This window comes from Rhinatrema bivittatum, chromosome 2 (genome assembly GCF_901001135.1).
Source record: "Rhinatrema bivittatum chromosome 2, aRhiBiv1.1, whole genome shotgun sequence".
NCBI classification, from domain to species: domain Eukaryota; kingdom Metazoa; phylum Chordata; class Amphibia; order Gymnophiona; family Rhinatrematidae; genus Rhinatrema; species Rhinatrema bivittatum.
In genome coordinates, this window is record NC_042616.1 from 5,764,279 (window position 1) to 5,785,561 (window position 21,283).

The following is a 21,283-nucleotide window of genomic DNA, read 5'->3' on the forward strand; positions in this document are numbered from 1 at the left end:
AAAATCATAAACCTATCCCTTAACGAAGGATCGTTGCCAGATGTACTTAAAGGAGTTATAATCAAACCAATACTAAAGAAAAAAAACAGCGACCCAAATATCTTAAGTAACTACAGGCCAGTGTCAAACCTACCCCTACTTGCTAAATTAATAGAAAAAACGGTACAAAAACAACTAGCTGAACACCTAGATAACAATAACATACTCTACCCCTCGCAACACGGCTTCAGAAAGCACTATAGCACTGAAACATTATTAATCTCTCTAACAGACAATGTACGGCGAGAATTTGATAGTGGTAAACACTACATAATGGTACTATTAGACTTGTCAGCAGCATTTGACACAGTAAACCATATCATACTACTAAAAAGGCTTGAAGAAATAGGACTTCAAAATAAAACAATTGGCTGGTTCAGATCCTACCTAAACAACAGATACTTCCAAGTACAGATAAAAAACACAATATTGGACAAAATAGAGCTAAAAACAGGAGTACCCCAGGGATCTTCACTCTCAGCGACACTATTTAACATTTACCTGCTACCCCTATGTCACCTCCTGGCTGGACTAGGTATCACACATTACATATATGCAGACGACATTCAACTAATTTTACCCGTAGATGAAACAATTGAAAAAACATTAAACCTAGCAATTATGTATCTAGATATAATTAAACAACTGCTAAACCAAATGGAGCTAGTAATCAACATTGAAAAAACGGAATTTATAAACCTAGAGCGAAAAAGCATTGAATTGATTCAAACCCCAATCAGACTTAAAAATGATAAAAAAGTAGAGCTAGCCGAGAAAGCTCGAAACCTAGGTGTAATAATAATCGACACGGAACTCAGCCTTAAGCAACACATATCACTGAAGGTTAAAGAAGGTTACGCCAAACTTTTGGTTCTCAGAAGGCTGAAACCCTTACTAACCCTAACACACTTTCGAACAGTCCTACAGGCACCTATATTCACCAGCACAGACTACTGCAACACACTGTTTCTGGGATTACCGTATTCAACGATAAGACCACTCCAAATCCTATAAAACTCTGCCGCCAGAATACTTACTGGTAAAAATAAAAGAGACCACATCACTCAAAACACTTGCCAAACTTCACTGGCTACCAATAGAACAAAGGGTTCAATATAAAACACTCTGCACAATTCACAAACTAATTAATGAAGAAAAAGCAGATTGGTTAAACACAGCACTGCGCTTACATGTCCCCAGAGAAATCTTAGATCAGTCAATAAGGCCCTTCTAACCATCCCTTCAGTCAGAACAGCCAGACTGACCCAGATTAGAGAGCGAGCCCTATCCTTAGCTGGCCCAATTTTGTGGAACACAATGCCCCTGGAAACTAGATTAAAGAGAGATTTAAAACTATTCAAAAAAGTTTAAAAACCTGGCTTTTTAAAAAGCTTTTTACAATGAAAACAGAGAATAGAACATCAACATACAGCACAAAGTCACACAGATGCATACTTGCATATTTTTATTTTTTTTTCGCACATGTTAATTCTAATGCTAGATAGAGACAGTATAAAGTACTATAATTATGTAGTTACCATATTAATCATACATTTGGAAAAGTTTAATGTCACCTTTCATGTAGATGGTATTATTGAAACATGTAACCGAAATTATATTGGCACTTTGTAAGATAGCATTTCCCAAGCTGAACATTAAATATATGTGTCTCTGTGTAAACCGTTGTGATGGTGCTTGACCAAACGACGATATAGAAAAGATTTTAAATAAATAAAATATTGTATGTATATTAAATGTGGTTTATTATTATTTAATTTATTATTATAATTCACTTAGTATTGCAGGTCCACTATAAATGGATAATAATAAATGTTTTTAAAACATTTGTGGTTCCTCTGGATAAGCCCAGAGAAACCAGACCCACAGGAATCCTAAAGGAGGGACCTGTGTGATCTCCAGCGTTCCTGCATTATGCCAAAAAGAGAGATCATATCACCCCAATTCTCAACCATCTCCACTGGCTTCCGATTAAATACAGGATCCAGTTCAAGTCTTTAATGATGATACATAAGGCCTTACACAACATCGCACCTCTCAACCTAACATTCCAAATTCAATTACACACATCTGTGAAACCAACCAGAAGCGCCTATCAGAACAGACTTATCACACAACCTGCGAAATCCGTTCTGAGGAAACGTGCATTATCCACAGCGGGCCCTTCACTTTGGAACTCGTTCCCTCCAGACCTTCGTTTGGAACCATGCCACTCTACTTTTAAAGGGAAACTTAAGACTTGGCTTTTCAAACAAGCTTTCCCCTAGAGCCAAGAACACAAAGAAAAGTCTTTTCAAGCCCATAACGAGTTATTCAAATCTATTTTTTCTTCCTTTGTTAATCAGAAATTTACACATGATGACTTCAATGTAAAAAATCTTGTTTACTTAGTTTTTGTTCAATGTAAAACTTCTTTTATTCTGTTCTATGTAAACCGCTATTTGTAGCGATAGTTACTGTTCTTTGTGAACCGGGGTGATATGTATATTATACAGGAACCTCCGGTATATAAATTATTTAAATAAATTTAAATAAATTATGCATTACAGCAGCTTTATTGCTTCTCAGATAAAAATGTCACATCATTAGTGGCAGTAGAAAGTATGATCACAACTCCTGTGTTAAAAGATCTTCACTGGCTCCCTGTGCAGAGTTGTTCTTAGTTGAAACTGATGGTGATATTCAGAAATAAAGGGTTTGATGTCTTCTAAGTTAGGACATTATGAGCCACTGCTATCATTGAGGGCTGAAGGGACAGGGATGCTTCTGTTCCCTCTGTTCGTGAACACTGCTTGCTACTAACACGTAAGAGAGCCTTTACTTCCTCCTGCTCTTCCAGCTGAGTTCAGTATGGAGGGTGATTTATGAGTGTTTTAAAACTTTGTGTAAAGATGTTTTTAATTTATCCATTTTATTTGATGTTGTTTTATCTGTTTTATTTGTGATTAAATGTGCAGGTATCTTTGTAACCCAGCCTGAACAATTGCATTGGAGGAGGCGGGGTATAGGTTTTATAAATATATGAATAAATAAAATAAATTGTACATAGTATGGTAAAGAGAACCACAGGAGCTGTATAAAGACATCACACAGGAGTTTTCACAGGCATCTCCTAAAGCTTCTGCTACTTCACAGAATTCTCCAATATCAGAGATCCCATGTGATCATTGTGTGATCCTTCAGAAAGTCTGATCCCAGGTCTTTGGAAGCTTTCCATGCCATTGTCACTGATACATAATTGATTCCTTCTTTTTATATCCAGCAGCCAAGGGGGTCATACAGGAAGAGAAGAGGGAGGAGAATCGAGAAGAACACCCTATAGTACTGGCACTTATACCAAGACAATCAGGAAATGTCTCTGAGAATCTTTCCCAGAAAGCTGAGTGGGGAGACTTGCCAAAATCAGCAGGCATTGGAGAAGAAGCAGCAAGACCCTGCAGGAGATGCTCCAGATTGTGTCACCACGTGTGTGAGAAGTGACAGGGAGCTCACAGACAACCCTGAGCATCAGGGAGACCTGAGAGCAGAGAGACCCTTCCAATGTACTAACAGTGATCAAATGACTTCTGACCTCCACCAAATAGAGGAGAAAGGGAAGAAATCCTTTCACTGTGACACCTGTGGGAAAACCTTTGATAGGAAATGTCATTTTGTATTGCACAAGAAAACCCACAGAGGAGTGAAACCTTTTCCCTGCTCTCAGTGTGGAAACTTTTTCAAACATAAGTTTACCCTGAAATTACACCAGAGAATCCACACTCAAGGGAGCACTTTCACTTGTATTGAATGTAGGAAAACCTTTTCTAGCAGGGAATCCTTAGTAATACACCAAAGAACACACACAGGTAAGAGTCCCTTTCAGTGCCCTCAAGATGGGGAATCTTACAGCTCTGAGTTCTCTTTATTAAATCACCAGAAAATGGAGACAGAAGAGAGAACATTTTCATGTTCTGAAAGTGAAGCAAACATTCACAAGCAAGACCTAAATGCAAACCCAAACCCACAGAGAGAAGAACAATTATTCATGTGTACTGGTGGTGACAGAACCTTCAATCAGAAACAACACTTCACAGAACAACTAAAACTCCAACCAGGAGAGAGAGCAATTACAAGTAATGAATGCAGTGAAAGCTTATGTGAGGGGAAAGTCTTTTTAGGAGGCAGAAAAAACCTTACTGGTGAGAGAACATTGTCTTATATTCAGTCTGAAAAAAGCTTCAGTAGGAAGGCAGACATCCCACAACAGAAGAAAATCCCCAAAATAGAAAACCATTTTATATGTAGTGAGTGTGGTAAAAGCTTCAGGAAGAAGCACAACCTCATCATCCACCAGAGAATCAGCAATGGAGTGAAACCATTTATATGTCCTGAGTCTGGTAAATGTTTCAGTCAGAAGTCATCTCTCATATTGTACCAGAAAATACACACTGGAGAGAAATTGTTTACATGTAATGAGTGTGGTAAAATTTTCCATTGGAAGGATAACTTCAAATGCCACCAGAAAAGCCATACTGGGGTTAAAACATTTCCATGTTGTGAGTGTGAGAAAAGCTTTAGGACAAAAGGAGAGCTTCAGATTCACAAGATCCATATGGGTGGAAAACAATTTACATGTAGTGAATGTGGTAAAAGCTTCAGTCAGAAGATTTTTCTTATATGGCATCAAAGAATCCACACAGGAGTCAAACTGTTTCCATGCTCTGAGTGTGATAAAAGCTTTAAGACAAAGGGAGAATTGAAAAGCCATCAGAGAATCCACACAGGAGAGAAACCATTTACATGTAGTGAATGTGGTAAAGGTTTCAGTCGGAAAGAACATCTCAAATCCCACCAGAGAATCCACACAGGAGAAAAGCCATTTACATGTAGTGAATGTGGTAAACGTTTCAGTCAGAAAGCAGTCTTCAAATGCCACCAGAGAATCCACACAGGAGAGAAGCAATTTGCATGCAGTGAGTGTGGTAAAAGTTTCATGCAGAAAGAACATCTCAAATCCCACCAGACAATCCACACAGGAGTGAAGCCATTTACATGTAGTGAGTGTGGTAAAAGTTTCAGTCAGAAAGAAAGCTTCGAACGCCACCAGAGAATCCACACGGGAGAGAAACCATTTACATGTAGTGAATGTGGTAAAAGTTTCAGTCGGAAAGAACATCTCAAATCCCACCAGAGAATCCACACAGGAGAAAAGCCATTTACATGTAGTGAATGTGGTAAACATTTCAGTCAGAAAGCAGTCTTCAAATGCCACCAGAGAATCCACACAGGAGAGAAGCCATTTACATGTAGTGAATGTGATAAAAGTTTCAGTCAGAAAGAAAGCTTCGAACGCCACCAGAGAATCCACACGGGAGAGAAGCCATTTACATGTAGTGAATGTGGTAAAAGTTTCAGTCAGAAAGGAAACTTCAAACGCCACCAGAGAATCCACACTGGAGAGAAGCCATTTACATGTAGTGAGTGTGGTAAAAGTTTCAGTCAGAAAGAGGACTTCAAACGCCATCAGAGAATCCACACAGGAGACAAACCATTTACGTGTAGTGAATGTGGTAAAAGTTTCAATGTAAAAAAAATTCTCAAATCCCATCAAAGAATCCACACCGGAGAGAATCCATTTACATGTAGTGAATGTGGTAAAAGTTTCCGTCAGAATGAATATCTCAAATCCCACCAAAGAATCCACACAGGAGAGAAACCATTTATATGCAGTGAATGTGGTAAAACTTTCAGTGAGAAAGGAAGCTTCGAACGCCATCAGAAAATCCACACGGGAGAGAAGCCATTTGCATGCAGTGAGTGTGGTAAAAGTTTCATGCAGAAAGAACATCTCAAATCCCACCAGAGAATTCACACTGGAGAGAAGCCATTTGCATGCAGTGAGTGTGGTAAAAGTTTCATGCAGAAAGAACATCTCAAATCCCACCAGACAATCCACACAGGAGTGAAGCCATTTACATGTAGTGAGTGTGGTAAAAGTTTCAATCAGAAAGAAGACTTCAAACGCCACCAGAGAACCCACACAGGAGAGAAGCTATTTACATGTAATGAGTGTGGTAAAAGTTTCAGTGTAAAAAAAAATCTCAAATCCCACCAGAGAATCCACACGGGAGAGAAGCCATTTACATGTAGTGAATGTGATAAAAGTTTCAGTCGGAAAGAACATCTCAAATCCCACCAGAGAATCCACACAGGAGAAAAGCCATTTACATGTAGTGAATGTGGTAAATGTTTCAGTCAGAAAGCAGTCTTCAAATGCCACCAGAGAATCCACACAGGAGAGAAGCCATTTACATGTAGTGAGTGTGGTAAAAGTTTCAGTCAGAAAGCAGTCTTCAAATGCCATCAGAAAATCCACACAGGAGAGAAGCCATTTACATGTAGTGAATGTGATAAAAGTTTCAGTCAGAAAGGAAGCTTCGAATGCCACCAGAGAATCCACACGGGAGAGAAGCCATTTATATGTAGTGAATGTGGTAAACGTTTCAGTCAGAAAGGAAACTTCAAATGCCACCAGAGAATCCACACAGGAGAGAAGCCATTTACATGTAGTGAGTGTGGTAAAAGTTTCAGTCAGAAAGCAGAATTCAAAGGCCACCAGAGAATGCACACAGGAGAGAATCCATTTACATGTAGTGAGTGTGGTAAAAGTTTCAGTCGGAAAGGAAACTTCAAACGCCACCAGAGAATCCACACTGGAGAGAAGCCATTTACATGTAGTGAGTGTGGTAAAAGTTTCAGTCAGAAAGAGGACTTCAAATGCCACCAGAGAATCCACACAGGAGAAAAGCCATTTACATGTAGTGAATGTGGTAAACGTTTCAGTCAGAAAGCAGTCTTCAAATGCCACCAGAGAATCCACACAGGAGAGAAGCCATTTACATGTAGTGAGTGTGGTAAAAGTTTCAGTCAGAAAGCAGTCTTCAAATGCCATCAGAGAATCCACACAGGAGAGAAGCCATTTACATGTAGTGAATGTAATAAAAGTTTCAGTCAGAAAGAAAGCTTCGAACGCCACCAGAGAATCCACACGGGAGAGAAGCCATTTACATGTGAATGTGGTAAAAGTTTCAGTCAGAAAGGAAACTTCAAACGCCACCAGAGAATCCACACTGGAGAGAAGCCATTTACATGTAGTGAGTGTGGTAAAAGTTTCAGTCAGAAAGCAGACTTCAGACGCCATCAGAGAATCCACATTGGAGAGAAGACATTTACATGTATTCAGGTGAAAGTTTCAGTCTGAAAGGAAACTTCAAATACCACCAGAGAAAACATTTACATATATTGAAAGTGGTAAAAGTTTGTCAGAAGATATCTTTCACATGGCAATGGAGAAACTACACTGGAGTGAAACCAAGTCCTTGTACTTTGTGTGGTAAAAGCTTCAGAACAAAGGAAGAACTTTCAAGCCACCAGAGAAGCCACACAGGAGTCACATGCATTTTATGCACTCTCCTATAGTTTTGGAATTGTAGAATGGCCAGATAAAGATATTAAAGAGTTGGATGCAAGAACAATACAACTTTTCCCTATGCATCAAGTAACTTCTAAGAGTCAGTATAAGCTGAGATTGTACTTTCCAAAAGCTGAAGGAAGTGTGGGCCTTACAGATGCAAATACTCAAACAGTGCTGAGGTACGAAAGTGAATGGCCAAAATTGGTCTCCATCCTTAAGCTTGGACAATTGTTAGAATGAGTAGAAGGAATAAGTGAGATTCCTCCAGTACATGAGGTGAAAGAAGCAATGAAATTTGCAAAACAATAGCAAAAGCTTTGCAAATGATTGGACCAGTAAACAAGGAAAATCAATTCCCCAAAACACAAAAATAGTGGGAAATACAAAGAGTTACTTCAGAAACCCCATAGGGCTCAAAACCTGACACAGGAATGGCCCTGGAATGGTGAGTTTAAACACAGAGATGAGAGATTGATAACTGAAGTACAGGATAGTGGATGGTTCACAGCAGGCAGAGATAAAACCTGACACGGGAATGGCCCTGGAATGGTGAGTTTAAACACAGAGATGAGAGATTGATAACTGCAGTACAGGATAGTGGATGGTTCAAGCCAGCAGAGATAAAACCTGACACGGGAATGGCCCTGGAATGGTGAGTTTAAACACAGAGTTGAGAGATTGATAATTGCAGCACAGGACAGTGGATGGGTCACAGCCAGCAGAGATAAAACCCGGTAGAACAGATAAATGCAGGGTCTGTAAAACAGAACTATAATTAGTTACACAGCTTGCTGCTGGAGGTCAGGTGCTGATGTGAGAAGGCCTGGATATAGAAAGACATAATAAGTTGGCCCGGCTCATCCTTGGAAGCTGTGTAAACATTATAACATCGCTGAATTAGGAAAGCACAAGCAGATTGTGATAAATTGCAGGAAGACCTTGTGAGACTGTAAAATTGGGCATCCAAATGGCAGATGAAATTTAATGTGGATAAGTGCAAGGTGATGCATATAGGGAAAAATAACCCATGCTATAATTACACAATGTTGGGTTCCATATTAGGTACTACAACCCAAGAAAGAGATCTAGGTGTCATAGTGGATAACACATTGAAATCGTCGGTACAATGTGATGCGGCAGTCAAAATAGCAAACAGAATGTTGGGAATTATTAGAAAGGGAATGGTGAATAAAACAGAAAATGTCATAATGCCTCTGTATCGCTCCATGGTGAGACCGCACCTTGAATATTGTGTACAATTCTGGTCGCCGCATCTCAAAAAAGATATAATTGCGATGGAGAAGGTACAGAGAAGGGCTACCAAAATGATAAGGGGAATGGAACAACTCCCCTATGAGGAAAGACTAAAGAGGTTAGGACTTTTCAGCTTGGAGAAGAGACGACTGAGGGGGGATATGATAGAGGTGTTTAAAATCATGAGAGGTCTAGAACAGGTAGATGTGAATCGGTTATTTACTCTTTCAGATAGTAGAAAGACTAGGGGGCACTCCATGAAGTTAGCATGGGGCACATTTAAAACTAATCGGAGAAAGTTCTTTTTTACTCAACGCACAATTAAACTCTGGAATTTGTTGCCAGAGGATGTGGTTAGTGCAGTTAGTATAGCTGTGTTTAAAAAAGGATTGGATAAGTTCTTGGAGGAGAAGTCCATTACCTGCTATTAAGTTCACTTAGAGAATAGCCACTGCCATTAGCAATGGTTACATGGAATAAACTTAGTTTTTGGGTACTTGCCAGGTTCTTATGGCCTGTTGGAAACAGGATGCTGGGCTTGATGGACCCTTGGTCTGACCCAGTATGGCATTTTCTTATGTTCTTATCCTGATCCTGAGAGAAAAGCGGACATTGCAGTAACAGAAAAAAACACAAGAAGAGCATTGCTGATAAAGGTGTCAGTAGCAGGTGTATACTCTGTGGGGTAGATTTTCAGACGAGCGCGAACAGCCTACTTTTGTTTGCGCTCCAGGCGCAAACAAAAGTACGCTGGATTTTAGTAGATACGCGCGTAGTCGCGCGTATCGGCTAAAATCCTGGATCGGCGCGCGCAAGGCTATCGATTTCGTATAGCCTGCGCGCGCCGAGCCGCGCTGCCTACCCCCGTTCCCTCCTAGGCCGCTCCGAAATCGGAGCGGCCTAGAAGGGAACTTTCCTTTGCCCTCCCCTCACCTTCCCCTCCCTTCCCCTACCTAACCCACCCGCCCGGCCCTGTCTAAACCCCCATCCTACCTTTGTCGGGGGATTTACGCCTCCCAGAGGGAGGCGTAAATCCCCGCGCGCCAGCGGGCCCTCCTGCGCGCCGGGCCGCGACCTGGGGGCGGGTACGGAGGGCGCGGCCACGCCCCCGGGCCGTAGCCACGCCCCCGTACCCGCCCCCCAAACGCTGCGACACGCCCCCGCAACGCCGCGCGCTCCGGCCCCGCCCCCCGACACGCCTCCCGACACGCCCACTCCGAAAACCCCGGGACTTACGCGAGTCCCGGGGTTCTGCGCGCGCCGGTGAGCCTATGTAAAATAGGCTCACCGGCGCGCAGGGCCCTGCTCGCGTAAATCCGCCCGGTTTTGGGCGGATTTACGCGAGCAGGGCTCTGAAAATCCGCCCCTGTGGATCATAGGGGAAATCAAAGACCCTTAAGTGCCATAAGATGGAATCAGAGACCAAGAAAATGTGGCAGAAGGACGCAAAACTGGTCGAGATGTATTGGGTGCCAGTGGCCTGATTAAGAAGAATTTTCAGGTACAGCTGGAGCTGTTGCCTGTACTTATAACATCGTATGATCTCCAGAAGGAGGCTCTCTTTAGCACAATTCAAGTATTATGAAAGGCATTAGCAATGAATGTGAGAGACTTGAGATCTTATTCTACAAAACCTGACTTAGCATTTGTCTGTACTGAATGTGACAAGAAAGTCAATCAGCTCCTCACCTTAAAAAGCACCAAGTGCTCCATTCACAGCTAAAGGACAGAAAATAATGGAACAGAGTGATTCTTGATATTCCTTGCCAGTACTTTCACTTGGTACAAAATCTATTTTCTTCAGATGGATCCTTCTTCCAGTTTTTCAAGGATTTTTTTTTTGGCTAAAATAGCCTCTTTCACCTCACCTTTTGTGGATTTCAAGCTGGTTAAAAGACAGGAAACAGAGTAGGATTAAATGGTCAATTTTCTCAGTGGAAAAGGGTAAACAGTGGAGTGCCTCAGGGATCTGTACTTGGACCGGTGCTTTTCAATATATATATAAATGATCTGGAAAGGAATACGACGAGTGAGGTTATCAAATTTGCAGATGATACAAAATTATTCAGAGTAGTTAAATCACAAGCAGACTGTGATACATTGCAGGAGGACCTTGCAAGACTTGAAGATTGGGCATCCAAATGGCAGATGAAATTTAATGTGGACAAGTGCAAGGTGTTGCATATAGGGAAAAATAACCGTTGCTGTAGTTACACGATGTTAGGTTCCATATTAGGAGCTACCACCCAGGAAAAAGATCTAGGCATCATAGTGGATAATACTTTAAAATTGTCAGCTCAGTGTGCTGCAGCAGTCAAAAAAGCAAATAGAATGTTAGGAATTATTAGGAAGGGAATGGTCAATAGAACAGAAAATGTCATAATGCCTCTATATTGCTCCATGGTGAGACCACACCTTGAATACTGTGTACAATTCTGGTCGCCGCATCTCAATAAAGATATAGTTGCGATGGAGAAGGTACAGAGAAGTGCAACCAAAATGATAAAGGGGATGGAACAGCTTCCCTATGAGGAAAGGCTGAAGAGATTAGGGCTGTTCAGCTTGGAGAAGAGACGGCTGAGGGGGGATATGATAGAGGTCTTTAAGATCATGAGAGGTCTTGAACGAGTAGATGTGACTCGGTTATTTTCACTTTCGAATAATAGAAGGACTAGGGGGCATTCCATGAAGTTAGCAAGTAGCACATTTAAGACTAATCGGAGAAAATTCTTTTTCACTCAACGCACAATAAAGCTCTGGAATTTGTTGCCAGAAGATGTGGTTAGTGCAGTTAGTGTAGCTGGGTTCAAAAAAGGTTTGGATAAGTTCTTGGAGTCTCCCCTGCAACTCATACATACGCACATACTAGAGCAATTCCACCTCCCCTCAGAAAACACCCTATCCCTCTCCCTCCCCATCTCCCTCTCTCCCCCTGCAACTCATACATACGCACATACTAGAGCAATTCCACCTCCCCTCAGAAAACACCCTATCCCTCTCCCTCCCCATCACCCTCTCCCCTGCAACTCATACATATGCACATACTAGAGCAATTCCACCTCCCCTCAGAAAACACCCTATGCCTCTCCCTCCCCATCTCCCTCTCTCCCCTGCAACTCATACATACGCACATACTAGAGCAATTCCACCTCCCCTCAGAAAACACCCTATCCCTCTCCCTCCCCCCATCTCCCTCTCTCCCCTGCAACTCATACATATGCATATACTAGAGCAATTCCACCTCCCCTCAGAAAACACCCTCTCCCTCTCTGCCCTGCAACTCATACATACGCACATACTAGAGCAATTCCACCTCCCCTCAGAAAACCATACAAAGGTATTTCAGATTGCCAGCCTCCTAACATAGAATCCCATTTCAACTTAGGCTTAGGCTTATCTAAAAGGGCATAAAGAGAGGAAATGGTTGGCTATGAAGGATCCTCCACATCAAAAATCTCAGATAAAAGTAATCCCTGTTCTGACCCCCAATTTGTCACCCACAAAGATTGAATTATAATGACGTACTTGCAGATATGCAAAAAAATGTTTATTTTCTAATTCATATTGGTCTCGCAGTTCCTGGAAAGATAAAATCTCTCCCTCTTCCATAAAAAAAAAATTTGCGATCCAATTTATACCTTTTTGTGACCAATGGTTAAAGACGCGGTGGGATCGTCCCGGTAGAACATAAAAACATAAGAAATTGCCATGCTGGGTCAGATCAAAGGTCCATCAAGCCCAGCATCCTGTTTCCAACAGTGGCCAATCCAGGTCACAGGTACCTGGCAGGATTCCTAAATTACATAAGGACATAAGAACATACGAAATTGCCATGCTGGGTCAGATCATGGGTACATCAAGCCCAGCATCCTGATTCCAACAGAGGCCAAACCAGGCCACAAGAACCTGGCAATTACCCAAACACTAAGAAGATCCCATGCTACTGATGCAATTAATAGCAGTGGCTATTCCCTAAGTAAACTTGATTAATAGCCGTTAATGGACTTCTCCTCCAAGAACTTATCTAAACCTTTTATGAACCCAGCTACACTAACTGCACTAACCACATCCTCTGGCAACTAATTCCAGAGCTCTACTGTGCATTGAGCGAAAAATAATTTTCTCCGATTAGTCTTAAATGTGCTACTTACTAACTTCATGAAATGCTCCCTAGTCCTTCTATTATTCGAAAGTGTAAATAACCGAGTCAAGACCTCTCTTGATATTAAAGACCTCTTTCATATCCCCCCTAAGCTGTCTCTTCTCCAAGCTGAACAGCCCTAACCTCTTCAACCTTTCCTCATAGGGGAGCTGTTCCATCCCCTTTATCATTTTGGTTGCCCTTCTTTGTAACTTCTCCATCGCAATTATATTTTTTTTGAGATGCAGCGACCAGAATTGTATACAGTATTTGTTGTGAGTCTGTGTTGCGGGCTCCTGAAAGAGGGAGGAGTTAGCAATCTGAAATGAATCTGTTATGAGAAGCTCTATGTTAGAGCTGGGAGTTAGCAACCTGTAATGATTGATTCCTAAGAAGGAGGAGTTAGTAATGTTCTGAATCTGTATGCTGATGGGAGGAGCAAGCAGAAAGAAATCTGTACTAGTAGACTGCGGAGTAGCAATCTGTAGTCTTTGATATAGTTGTGGGTGGATCCCTGGGCTGGTGGCAGATGACCACGCCCCCGGGAAGATATCCCGAAAGGGACTACCGGCTAGGCTTGAGTATGGAGACAGACACACATTAGTTCTTTTATTAAACAGGCTTTTGAAACCACCAGAGGTGGCAGTAGTGAGCTGATATGCCTGGCAGGGCTGTAATCCCTCAGGTACTGGAACAACGATCCGGGATGGCTGAGCTGTTGAGAAACTGTAGAAAGTGAGTAGGCAGAGTAGACAGGGTTCATGAACAGAACTAGATGACAAAACTCACATAAGGTCTCAAGGAAGCTCAGGAGCTGGAACGGTATAGGCCCTCGAGGAGCGAGTACCTGGTTCCAGGAAAAGCTCTGAGAGAGTGATGGTAACTCACAGTTGTTTGTAGTAGTGATATCTTCCAGGCAGTAGAGAATCTTCAGAGTATCCAGGAACATGGGCCCTTGAGGAGCGAGTACCGGTTCCTATCTGTAATCTGAAAGGTAAAGAGAGAGCGAGACCCCCGAGGAGCGGGTACCTCTGCTAAGTCCGAGGAGGCAGAGTAGCTTGGGGGGAGTAGTCCATAGGTAGTGAGACACAATCCCATACCCAACCCCTCGCTAACTCAAGCTGATAGTGAAAATAGAGACCTTTAAATATTGGAAGCGGATGACGTCATCTCAGGGGGACGCTCCTGAGGTTCGCGCCCTTGCTGGTACTTCAGTCAGAGCGCGCGCGCACCCTAGGTCATCAGGCAACATGGCGGATCTGCAACGTCGAGCCGGTCCGGGGACGCTGGAGGAAGACGGCATGGAGACGCCGCGGCAGCCAGCCGTCCATCAGACCCGGAGGGAGTCGCCACAGAGGTAAAGAGGGCGGAGTAAGGGCGTCGAGCAGCAACAGATGCAACAGTATTCAAGGTGCGGTCTCACCATGGAGCAATACAGAGGCATTATGACATTTTCAGTTTTATTAACCATTCCCTTCCTAATAATTCCTAACATTCTGTTTGCTTTTTTGACTGCTGCAGCACACTGAGCCGACGATTTTAAAGTATTATCCACTATGATGCCTAGATCTTTTTCCTGGGTGGTAGCTCCTAATATGGAACCTAACATCGTGTACCTACAGCAAGGGTTATTTTCCCTATGTGCAACACCTTGCACTTGTCCACATTAAATTTCATCTGCCATTTGGATGCCCAATCTTCCAGTCTTGCAAGGTCCTCCTGTAATGTATCACAGTCTGCTTGTGATTTAACTACTCTAAATAATTTTGTAACTCTTTATTCCCCTTCAGTGGTAAAAATTAAGAAACCCGCCAGTCTAAGCACATCAGACAACATAAAGCTCGTCATGCTTGTCTTACCGAGCTTGTTAATGGGCTTTGCCTGTACTGAGTGGGTAATATTGACAGTTTAAGAGTGCAATACATAGCTGGGTTTCCAGGGTGCCATCAACACTGACTCTAAAGACAAAGGAGTGTAATATTGTGTCTCTAAGAGCCAATCAGTCACATGACGTAGGTTACAGGCTACATTATAATGATGTAGATCCACTAAACCTAGGCCCCCCCCATTTTCCAAGGACGCATCAATTTCCAGAGCGCAATGCGTGGTTTGCCATGTCTCTGTGGGTAAGTTCGAATTAGTTTTTCCAGTCTATGGATATCTCTTTTTGTTAAATGGCAAGGAATGGTTTGAAACATGTATAACCATTTGGGCAAAATAATCATTTGAAATAGATTCACCCTTCCTGCCAAACAGGCCAATACAGTACAGTGCACTCCGGTGCAGCGCACTGTTAACCGGCATTTGGACACGCGTTTTTGACGCGCTAGCTTTACCCCTTATTCAGTAAAGGATAATTGCTCGTTGAAAACGCGCGTCCAACCCCCCCTCCCCGAGACTAATAGCACCCGCAACATGCAAATGCATGTGATGGCCCTATTAGTCATTCCCGCGTGATACAGAAAGTGAAATGTGCAGCCAAGCCGCACATTTTACTTTAAGAAATTAGCATCTACCCAAAGGTAGGCGTTAATTTCTGCCGGCGCCGGGGAAGTGCACAGAAAAGCAGTAAAAAATGTTTTTCTGTGCACCCTCCGACTTAATATCATGGCGATATTAAGTCAGAGGTCCCAAAAGTTAAAAAAAAGTTTAAAAAAATAAAAAATTGTAAATGGGCCCATGGCTCACGGGTTGAAAACCGGACACTCAATTTTGCCTGTGTCTGGTTTCCAAACCCGTGGCTGTCAGCGGGTTTGAGAAACGACGCCGGCAAAATTGAGCGTCGGATGTCAAACTCGCTGACAGCCGCTGCTCCTGTCCAAAAAGAGGCGCTAGGGACGCGCTAGTGTCCCTAGCGCCTCTTTTTACTGCGGGCCCTAATTTAAATAAATTAACTTACTGAATTGCGCATACATCAGCCTGAAAGATAGGGTGAAATCTCGCCAGCTATGAAGTAATTGCTCTGTTTCTTTGAGTAGCTTATCAAAGTTAACCGACGAGATTTGCTCCACATCCCTAGGTAAAATAATTCCCAGGTAAATAAAGGATTCTGAGATCCATCGCATGGGAAAAGTCCCCGCCCAGGTTGCTCGTATGATATCATCAGTAGGCAAAGCTTCACATGTATCAAGATTCAATTTCAACCCTGCTAATCATCCATAGGTTGTAAATTCCCCAAGCATGGCCTCAAGGGAGAATTGGGGGTCAACAAGGTGAAGCAATATAATTGTCTGCAAAGACTGCTAACTTAAATTATTGGGAAGGGCTGTCTCCAAAAGGCACTCCCTGAATATGTGGATTGCCCCATTGGTGTTGAAGTAATGGTTGTAAAGAAAGAATATAAAGCAGGAGAGAAAGGGGGCAACCCTGCCTTGTGCCCCTACTTAATGTAAATGCAGACGAATGAATTCCATTGACCCTTATATAGGCCTGGGGATCGCGATACAACAACTGTATCATTTGGACAAAGTAACCCTCTATCCCAAAGGCTTGTAAGATTTTGAACATGAATTCCCATTCTAGGCAGTCAAATGCCTTCTCCATATCTAAACTTAATAAAAGAAAAGGTATTTGAAACCATTGACACCGTTCCAGAGAAGCCAGAATTTTCCATATATTACAGACCGCATATCGGCCACGCACGAACCCCACCTGTTCTTCTTTAATGAATCCAGGCAGGACCCTGGCCCAACGAATAGCCATAATTTTGGCCAGCAAGTTCACATCAAAATCCAAAAGGGAGATTGGACGATAAGAGGACGTAAGAGATGGATCCCTCCCAGGCTTAGGGAAAACTATTACAGCCACCCGATTTGTGGGAAAAGGAAAGTGGCCTAGGGCAATCAGAGTGGTATAAACTTCTTTCAAAGGAGGGCTCACGTTGGTGAACGATAGTTTGTAAAATTCGGAGGGCAAACCATCCGGACCCAGGGTTTTAAATAGTTGCACCTCTTTTACCCCCTGTACAATTTCCTGTAATTGGATAGGTTTCTTGCCGACCTTGCCCCTTTCTTGCCGACCTTGCCCCTTGCCCCTTTCTTGCCGACCTTGCCCCTTTCTTGCCGACCAGCGCGACCGACGAACGGACCGAGCACTCTCCACGATCCCGCAGGCGCTGGGAGAAGGGCCCGCGCAGCCGGCGCAGGACCCATCGGGGTAAGGCCTTAACTTCTCGCCCTACCACCGACGGCACCGCACCGGCCACGAGGCTTTAATCTACGCGCTCAATTCGGAATTACTTACCTCCAGCCGGCCTCCCCTTGCCGCATCGAATCGCCACGAGTCGAGTCACACGGCCGATGACGTCACAGAAGAGCGACTAAGGTGGCAGTCAATCTATAAAACTTAAAGCAAGCTAGGCGTCACGCGCCGAAGGAGCTCGACAAAGGGGCCTGCCCCTTTGTTTCGCCCCTTCGTTTCGACCTTCGCTTCCCCGAGCAGCTTCATAACAGTACAGCACCAGAGCTCTTCCAGCGTCCATACAGCTCACGCTCTCCCAGCTCTCACCTAGCAAGTACCATCCTGCGCCCAGCCTGCGCCATCTTCAGCAAGCTTTCAAAATACGTAAGTGACTACAGCTGGAAGACCCATACCCACGAAAGTGACTACAGCCTATGACTACAGCCTCAATAATACAATAGTAACAAACAGTAAAAGTGCTGAACCTCTACGATACTTACTGCCTGCATTAAAGCCACTACCCGTTATAGCCACTGTAGTATCCAGTCCAGCCACTCCAGCATCCAGTCCAGTCACTCCAGCATCCAGTCCAGCCACTCTAGCATCCAGTCCAGTCACTCCAGCATCCAGTCCAGCCACTCTAGCATCCAGTCCAGCCACTCCAGCATCCAGTCCAGTCACTCCAGCATCCAGTCCAGCCACTCTAGCATCCAGCATCCAGTCCAGTCACTCCAGCATCCAGTCCAGCCACTCTAGCATCCAGCATCCAGTCCAGCCACTCCAGCATCCAGTCCAGCCACTCCAGCATCCAGTCCAGCCACTCTAGCATCCAGTCCAGCCACTCCAGCATCCAGTCCAGCCACTCCAGCATCCAGTCCAGTCACTCCAGCATCATGTCCAGCCACTCTAGCATCCAGCATCCAGTCCAGTCACTCCAGCATCCAGTCCAGCCACTCTAGCATCCAGTCCAGCCACTCCAGCATCCAGTCCAGTCACTCCAGCATCCAGTCCAGCCACTCTAGCATCCAGCATCCAGTCCAGTCACTCCAGCATCCAGTCCAGCCACTCTAGCATCCAGTCCAGCCACTCCAGCATCCAGTCCAGTCACTCCAGCATCCAGCATCCAGTCCAGCCACTCTAGCATCCAGCATCCAGTCCAGCCACTCTAGCATCCAGCATCCAGTCCAGTCACTCCAGCATCCAGTCCAGCCACTCTAGCATCCAGCATCCAGTCCAGCCACTCCAGCATCCAGTCCAGCCACTCTAGCATCCAGCATCCAGTCCAGCCACTCCAGCATCCAGTCCAGCCACTCTAGCATCCAGCATCCAGTCCAGCCACTCCAGCATCCAGTCCAGCCACTCCAGCATCCAGTCCAGCAAACTAAGAAGAATGTCTCCATCCTTTCCAATCCCAATCCTCCCTCACGGTCCACCTTCCAAAGGACATTCAACTCGACACGCCCACTACCAGAACCTTAAATCCATCTCTCCAATCATGATCACTCCCATTACCCAAATGCTAGGCCTCACACTATTTACGTTAACACTATTCAATGCACAATCCCTAACTAAAAAATCAGTAATACTAAATGACTATCTCATCGATGTGAAACCGGACATATGCGCAATTACTGAGACATGGCTCAAACCTTCAGACACTGCAATAATTAACCAACTACCCACAGAGACTTACAACTTCTTCTCCATCCCACGTCAGGGAAAAAAAAAAGGAGGAGGAATCCTCCTAGCTACAAAAAGGTCCTCAGATTCACTCAACACTCCTCCAATACCGACTTGAAACTCGAATTTGGCTTCTTCACATCAGACAAACTCCAAATTTTACTTCTCTACGCTCCTCCAGGTTTACTGGAAACAGACGCATCTCCCCTGGTCGAACTAACTACCTCCCTTATCAATCTAGATGCCCCAGCGATAATCTTAGGTGACTTCAACCTGCACATCGACAATGCCAAATTATCACCCAACTGCGAAGCCTTACTCACAGCATACTCCGCTTTAAGTTTCACTCAACTAGTTAACAAACCCACACACAAAGCTGGACACACGTTAGACCTTATCTTCATCAATACAGCAATCAAACTGGTCCAGCACCCAACCTGCACGAAGGTACCATGGTCAGATCACTCCCTCATAACTTCCTCATTCTCAATAAAAGATACCAGTCCAACTTGCATACCCTCACATTGCTTTACTTACAGGAAAACATGCACCACAGAAGATCTTAGCAATCACTTATTATCACATCTCACCCAAGTAGACTTCACCAACCCGAATTCAGCGCTTCGATCTTGGAACAACATCACGGAATCGATAGCCAACAAGCAATGCCCCCTAACAACAAAAAAACCTCACCCCAACTCGTCCAAAAGACAACCATGGTTTACTCTAGAGCTAAGAAAGCTTAAACTATTGCTAAGACAAAATGAGGCTAAATGGCGTAAAAACCCATGCACCATCACTCTATCTACCTATAAATCTACTCTTCACCAATACAAATCCAATACATTAAGATCCAAAAGGAACCACTACGCTTCCAAGATCCACCACCTAATCTTCGACGCTAAAGCCCTCTTTAGCTACGTCTCCAACCTCACTCAAATAAATTCATCAGAAATCGCTCTCAACCAAGCCAAATCTAAAGCGGAAGAACTAGCGCTATTTTTCAATAACAAAATCAGCAAACTTCTAACTCAGCTGCCCTCTAACACCGCATCTACTTCTATACCACCTCAGACTACCTTCAAAAATTCCCGCTTAGAAGAACTGGAACTAACTTCTTCCATCGAGATCCAAGGTATTCTACGGAAAATGAAACCATCTTCTCACCCTTCGGACAACATCCCCTCGAAATTGCTTCTATCAATTCCTGACTCCATCTCCAAATCCCTGTCAGACATCATAAATTGCTCAATAACACAAGGTTCTTACCCAGATGACCTAAAATTGGCCTCTCTCAAACCATTACTGAAGAAACCTAATCTAGATCCTAATGACCCAAACAACTACAGACCGATCGCCAACCTCCCCTTCATAGCTAAGATTATGGAGAAACTGGTGAACACCCGACTCTCAAACTACATTGAAGAAAACAACCTCCTATTCCCATCACAATACGGTTTCCGCAAAACACTAAGCACGGAGTCCCTCCTCATTTCCTTAACGGATCACCTCATCCTGGGCCTCGATAAAGGTCAAGCCTTCTTACTGATCCTACTGGACCTTTCTTCAGCCTTTGACACCGTCAATCATGCCTTACTCATTAACCAGTTAGCCTCCATAGGCATCTCAGGCACAGCACTATCTTGGTTCATATCATTTCTCAGCAATAGAGGATACAAGGTCAAGATACAGAACAAAGAATCCTCTCAACACCCTTCATCAGTAGGAGTCCCACAGGGGTCCTCCCTGTCTCCTACTTTATTTAACATTTACCTTATACCATTATGCCAACTACTCACAGACCTCAACCTCAAACACTTCCTTTACGCGGACGATATCCAGGTCCTGATACCCATTAAGGATTCCTTCGCAAAAACTCTGGCTTACTGGGATACATGCCTTCAAAAAATTAAACTCCTCCTCACCAGCTTAAATTTGGTATTAAACTCCGGCAAAACTGAACTCCTGCTCATCGCCTCAGAGAACAGCACCATCACCTCTGCACAGCAAGCCACGCCAACAATCACACAAGTGAGAGACCTAGGAGTCCTAATTGATAATCACCTGAATTTCAAAGCCACTATTAACAAAACCACCAAAGACTGTTTCTACAAACTACAAGTGCTGAAAAGAATTAGACCTCTTTTCCATGCCCAAGATTTTAGAACCATTCTACAAGCAATTATTTTTTCAAAATTAGACTATTGTAACACCATCCTACTCGGCCTTCCCGCTTCATACACTAAACTACTCCAGATGGTGCAAAATGCAGCTGCACGAATTCTGACAAATACCAGGAGAAGGGACCACATAACCCCCATACTAAAGAGCCTCCATTGGCTACCTATACACTTTAGAATAATATACAAGGCCATTCTCACCACATACAAAATCACCCACCAACTGGCTCCCATCGACCTACAGATCCCCCTCCGACTACACAACTCATCAAGACCGACAAGAGATGCATACAAGGGATCGCTACAGGTACCACCGTCCAAATCTACCAGACACTGCAC

General features: G+C 43.7%; 1 protein-coding gene across 2 annotated transcripts in view; it reads left to right on the forward strand.

Annotated features, from left to right (window-relative positions):
• Positions 1–21,283, forward strand: part of LOC115083446 (zinc finger protein 585A-like) — a 76,242-nt gene that overhangs the window by 27,203 nt on the left and 27,756 nt on the right. Inside the window, exon 3 of one of the 2 annotated variants that reach the window (XM_029587264.1) lies at positions 3,320–7,249. In XM_029587264.1, coding sequence (XP_029443124.1) covers positions 3,410–7,249 — 3,840 coding nt within the window. In that variant the 5' untranslated portion in view covers positions 3,320–3,409. Of the gene's footprint in view, positions 1–3,319; positions 8,498–21,283 lie in introns of those variants that run through there. The other variant, XM_029587263.1, reaches the window with a different exon arrangement.